Source organism: Salvia hispanica, chromosome 3 (assembly GCF_023119035.1).
Source record: "Salvia hispanica cultivar TCC Black 2014 chromosome 3, UniMelb_Shisp_WGS_1.0, whole genome shotgun sequence".
NCBI classification, from domain to species: domain Eukaryota; kingdom Viridiplantae; phylum Streptophyta; class Magnoliopsida; order Lamiales; family Lamiaceae; genus Salvia; species Salvia hispanica.
Genome location: NC_062967.1, coordinates 28,321,184 through 28,327,515, shown reverse-complemented (window position 1 = coordinate 28,327,515; position 6,332 = coordinate 28,321,184). Strand labels below are relative to the sequence as shown.

At 36.0% G+C, this 6,332-nt stretch overlaps 1 protein-coding gene across 1 annotated transcript in view; it reads right to left on the bottom strand.

Moving 5' to 3' along the window:
• Nucleotides 1-493: 493 nt before the first annotated feature.
• LOC125209770 (protein FAR1-RELATED SEQUENCE 5-like) overlaps nt 494-6,332 on the bottom strand; it is a 10,924-nt gene continuing 5,085 nt past the window's right edge. Inside the window, exons 2-3 of the mRNA XM_048109355.1 lie at nt 2,066-2,828; nt 494-1,949 (exon numbers count right to left, since the gene is read on the bottom strand). Coding sequence (XP_047965312.1) covers nt 494-1,949; nt 2,066-2,828 — 2,219 coding nt within the window. The remainder of the gene's footprint in view (nt 1,950-2,065; nt 2,829-6,332) is intronic.

The following is a 6,332-nucleotide window of genomic DNA, read 5'->3' as shown; positions in this document are numbered from 1 at the left end:
TGTGGATTTGAATGTTTTGGAACAATATGTATTGTGTTGAACTTGTTGCAAGAAGATAGATCTGTTGGTTCTACTGAATTATTTCACGAGCAGCGAACTAAAACCGATATAAAGACCAAATAATGTTACTTTATTGCGTAATAATGTAAAATATTAGGGATATAATGTAGAACAAGATAACCTAATTTTACAATATTGTACATATAATGTAATTAATATATTTGATAATGGACTTTACTCGAATAATAATGCGCAGTCAGTAAAGGAACTTTAAACAATATTATTCTACTTCCCAGAATAGTAATGGGTGGTAACATTGTAATAATGCATGATTATGACAAATATTACATATAATGTAGTAGTAATGCACGACAAACATATTCAAATGAACATTGATTACCCAAAAATTGTGGACAGTGGAAAGTGGTCCAGTTCAGTAATAAGCACAAACCGAAAAAAAAACAATTCCTAGAGTCGTGAGATACAAAATTCATCAACATTTCCTCTTTCCCTTATGCTGCTCCTTCTCTTTTTCCAGCTCTTTAAGCATTGGACAATTTCTGGAGTCGTGATGGCCCAACTCATCGCATGCCTTACACCGTCTAAGGGGCCTAGTAGCGTCCTTGATAGCTTTTTCTCTCTTGGAAATCAGACGGCTTGCGGAACTGCTCGCGTGGCCCTTTGTCTTTACAACATCCGGAGGATGGACCTCAACGACTTCCGGCCTTTCCATTCCATAAAACTGTTCAATCATTCGCCTCTTCTCAGAGGCGGATGTTGTAGGAGTTCCAGCTTGAAGTGAATTACCAAGTTCCTCCAGTCCACCTACGAATGCACGAAGCACATCAATGTCCGTCTCAAATCGACGAAGAAAACCATAGAACAGTGAGATCCCTTGCTTTGAAACGTTTTGCTTTTCATCAACGATGGACTTGGTAGGTAGAGTGTCATCAAACTGACCATGGACAGCCTTGGCTAACGGAGTCTTCATCCATCTACTTGCGCAGTATTGATCCGGAATCTTTTTCACTTCATTGTTCCTGAACAAAAAGAAGATATGACTGCACAGATATCCCTGCCTACCGAAAAGTTTGCAATCGCAAGAGTATGACGCGTCACTCTTATCATGTCTAACAAAGTAAGAATTGCGAAGGCTGTCCCCAAGTTTGTAGGTGTCGACCAGGTCTGCAGAGGAGAACCCCAACACGCGGCATCTGTCATTACCCTCAACAATTTCCTCTTGTATTTTCTTGAACATACTATCTGTGTACATCGTTGAAGCATGTTTCTCAAACGGCAAGGTAGTGGCCAATATAGGCAAGGCATTAGCGTCTTGGTAGTCCAACTTTGTTCTACTATCCCGCTGAAATTCCAAAGCTTGGTTGAAATTCAAGTAGAATTCGGCAATATTGTTGCGTGGCTTCAAAAAGTTTTTGTAGAAGCTGTTCTCCGACTCAGATATCGAGGTGGTCCTAATCATCGACCCAAGTGGGAAATCTCTGAAGTATGCAGGTATCCATAATTGCCTGTAGTCGTACAATGTCTTCAACCAACCATGGTCTTCCAGGCCGTAACGTTCAAGTACTCCGTTCCACTCTTCTTCGAACTCGTCGGGTTCAAGCAGATCCGACCAGACGCAGGCATTGAACTCTTTCTTGAAATCTTCGTCCCGCAACAACCGACCAGGAACTTTATTGGCCAACTTATGCATGATATGCCACATACACCATCTGTGGCGTGTCCCGACAAGAATCTCTTCAATAGCCGACCTCATGCCCAAATCTTGATCTATAATGATCATCTTCGGAGCAACCCTCATGCACTGGACAAAATTTCTAAACAACCATGCAAAAGCGCCTGTCTTCTCGCTGCTTACCAAACCAGCAGCGAAAGTTACTGGTCGACCATGATTGTCCTTTCCCGTGAATGGCGCGAAGATCATACAATACCTGCGTAGCAAAGGCAAACATAATTCATACTTCGACACATATAATGCATAATAACAGAAATAGTACTGCAGGTAATAATGTACATATCCAAATGTTATAATGCACGTCATGTATACCTATTGGTGTTATAGGTGGTGTCAAAAGCGACTATATCACCAAACATATGGTAATTCCTCTTCATCAAACCATCACACCAAAACAGAGCAACCAATTGGTTACTAGCATTAACCTCGTACTCGTATGTGAATGCCTCGGACATCTCCTTCTTCTTAGCCATATCATCCAAAACCATTTGCACGTCAATACCATGTGCGTATGCTTTGATGTCTCGAGAAGCATTCCCGATGTCCCCAACGTTGCAACCAACTAGCTGAAAACCACCAAGTATTTCCTTCAAAACACTGAACGTAAGTGTGGGGCCTATATTAGCCTTCGAACAATCCAAAATAAATTGGTGATGTACGTCCTCCAAGTTTCGATTGAGTGACATAAAATGCCGATGCTCTGACTCAACCATATAATGGTTATGAACCTCGGTGAACTCCTCGATAAAATAACCTGGAACTCCTCCTTCGGAGAAGAACTTGAAAGATATCCTCGCTTTACATCCACACCGCTTGGATAACCGTCGGCGCTTGATCGAAAAACCAGACCGTGCATTCGCTTGGTCATCCTCGCTCGACTTCTTGCTGCCTTCCCTATTGCATACCACACTATACCAAGTAGTAACACCATCTATTTTCCTCATTTGTGATTTACGCGTATCAAAACCAACAGCACGTGCATACACGTCATAGAACGCGAAACCAAAATCTAATGATTTGAACTTCTGCCCAACCACAGGCTTCAAATCTGAAGAGCAATCAGGAACAACAACCACTGTATACAATCACAAAAAACAAAGTCTCAGCTAACGTACGCATTACAAATTATAAAACGTGCATTATATAATTGAAATTTGAAATTACACAGTACTAAATCTATATTAATTTTATCTACTCAAATAACACCCTAGCCGAGACCAAAACTAAACTCTTGCTCGTAGTACACGATTGTGGTAGTCAAATCTGAAGAACAAACATGAACAACAGCCACTGTATACAATCACAAAAAAACAAGTCTCAGCTGACATACTCATTACTAATTAAAAAACGTGCATTATATAATTTAAATTTTAAATTACACAGTACAAAGTCTACATTACTCTTATCTACTAAAATAACAACCTGGCCGCCCTGATTTCTAAACCCTAGTCGAGACCAAAACTAAACTCTTGCTCCTAGTACACGATTGTGGCCCAAGAACCAAATAAAAACTGATACGATTAGGAAACGGTCGCACAAATCCCTACAGACTACATACAAGCCACAACGATTGTGTCTCTCCTTGGCAATGAATGAAACATGGAAAGAATATTCATACAATTTTCTAAAAAGATTACCTTCTTCCATTGTTGAAGAATAATCTTCTTCCATTGGAAACGAACAACCTTCTTGCATTGTAGAAGAAATTACGGGGACGACTAAATAAAATTATCAACAAGAATTGTCTCCCTAAAACGCAACGACCTAATATAAATATCAAATTTTTGTCAGACTATTTAGAACAAGAATTGTCTTCAATGGAGAATAATGAGAAATTTGACGGTGAAGAAGAGATATATTTGAGCAGATTCGTTGCAATATTTTAAGATGGAGTGAATCAAGGGGTTACCATAACAGACGTGCATGTATACTTCCCTAAACGCCCTTTTCTCAATTTTTTAATGGTTAAAAATGATTAAATGAGGCTCTAATTTCGGCCTTAGGATCTTGATTATGGATGGTATAGATTGAGAAGTAAAACGTATAAAAGATGGGAAAAGTATATGAATACATCCATATATATATATATATATATATGTATGTATATATATATATATATATATATTTGATCAATGAAAACTAGATTTAAATACAAAAACGCAGAACAATATCATGCGTAGGGCATTTTTAGGTCATAGTAAGTTTATTGTTAGGTCATACTAATAAAGCATGACCTAAAATGATCTTAACATGACAATAAACCCAAATCTTATAATATGACCTAAAACTGCTTAATTATGACCTTTCGTGTTTTTGGTCAATTATTGACCATTAGATCATCTAATCCTAGGGCCAAGATTTGGGCTGCATTTCTTGATTTAAATGCATTCTTGTTTTGATTCACACTCGTAATGCCAAATCGCAACATTGTCCACCTTCTTCAGTCCTTGCCTTCATGTATCAAAACCAACATCGCTAGCACACGTCATAAAAATCAACAACAAAATCAAGTGATTTGAACCTCTGACCAACAACCGATTTCAACTCTTGAGTACATTCGGGTACAACCAATACTGTAAACAAAAACAAATATATCATGTTAAATTATGTACTACATTATACAAGCATAAATGCACATGACTGCATAACATCCTACATTGTTACACGATGTACCAATATCTCTACATCATGTTCAAAATTACATTATTAAGTAACATCAATATCTGTATGAAACCAAAAACAGAATAATAAAAATACATTATGTGATTCATACATTAAAAATACCATACTCGTACATCAATATTTGTATGAAACCAAAAACAGAATAATAAAAACATAAATTACAGAATAATGTTGGTAATATGCCCTAGCTAAAGTGATTGCTAAACCCTATAGGAATGGGTTTATCACCATGCCCTTGGTGAAGTTTTCATTAATTAGGGAGTACTACAACCTAGCCCCATGGATTGCTAAACCCAAAGGGGATGGATTCTATAAAAATTTATGGAAAAATAAGTGCTACATGACATTAAATGAGTGCTTTCGTACATCACTAAGAAGGGCATATACATTAGGTTGTTATATCCGTACATCATGCTCTATTACATTATTCAGTCATTCGTACAGTAACGTGTGAGATTAATACATTAACAGACAAATTTCGTACAAAACCAGTTGCACAAATGTAAAAACGTAAATTACAGGAAAGTGTTGGTACTAGGCCCTAGCCAAATGGATTGCTAAACCCTAAGGGAATGGATTTATCTCCCTGCCCTTGGTGAAGTTTTCATTAATCAGTGAATACTACAACCTAGTCCCATGGATTGTTAAACCCTAGGGGAAAGGATTATACATGATGCAAACATAAAAATACATTGAAAGCCAAACAAAAAAGACAAGAACACGACACATAAGAGATTTACTCAAAGCCAAACAAATCATGGTCGTCTCCCAACGTTCGAGAAAAAATCCAAGCAATTCGAGGAACCTAATTACTATTCAAAAACCATGCTTCAAAAAAAAATTTACCTTCTTCCATTGTTGATAACCCCAGATGACGAAGGCGATGAAGAACTACGGTTGTTCGAATTTTATGCAGCAATAACACTACAACTTTCTTCTTCAAAATCGGCGCATATAAGAGTTTTGACGGTGTGGGTTTGAGTTTGATAATTAAGAAAAACTAATCTCCTGGATAAATAAAAGAACGTGAATGATGGGAGGTGCATAACTGACGTTTTTTTTGCTCTCCCATTCTTACCTTTTTTATTTTTTATTAATTAATTTCATTTTATGTGGCTTCCACATCAACCGTTAGATAATGCCTAATCAAGGGTGTAATTTGTTTTCCTTTTTAACTGTTTTATGCACATTTATATACTTATTGACTCGTGTACAATAAGTTTGAACATATTGGAATCATAATATTTACATATATAAAAGGCGAGTTTTGGGCAGTTTTTGAATATTTGTGAATTTTGAGCATAAATTTAAATATTTGTAAATACAGGGTGTGATATTAAATATTTAAATAGCCGCTAATAAAATATGGAATAACGGCTGAAATATAAATGACTCCAATATTTATATACTTATTTGACTCGTGTACAATAAGTTTGAACATATTGGAATCATAATATTTACATATATAAAAGGCGAGTTTTGGGCAGTTTTTGAATATTTGTGAATTTTGAGTATAAATTTAAATATTTGTAAATACAGGGTGTGATATTAAATATTTAAATAGCCGCTAATAAAATATGGAATAACGGCTGAAATATAAATGACTCCAATATTGAAACCGTTACATTCATATGAATTGAAATGGTTACATTCAAATGAACAAACTAATCAATTACTGTACAATATTATTATATTGATAGAACATACGAAATTATAAAGTTGATTACACTGTTAGTCAATAAACATTAATATGACGGTCAAATGATTAATTCAAAAAATTAACCACTAATCAATTACAATATCATAATCAATTGCATAAAAGTAACGGTCATCCTCTCTTATTTGTTCATCTACACTATAAATATGTAGTATGTGCAAGATTATAATCACTTCTTCA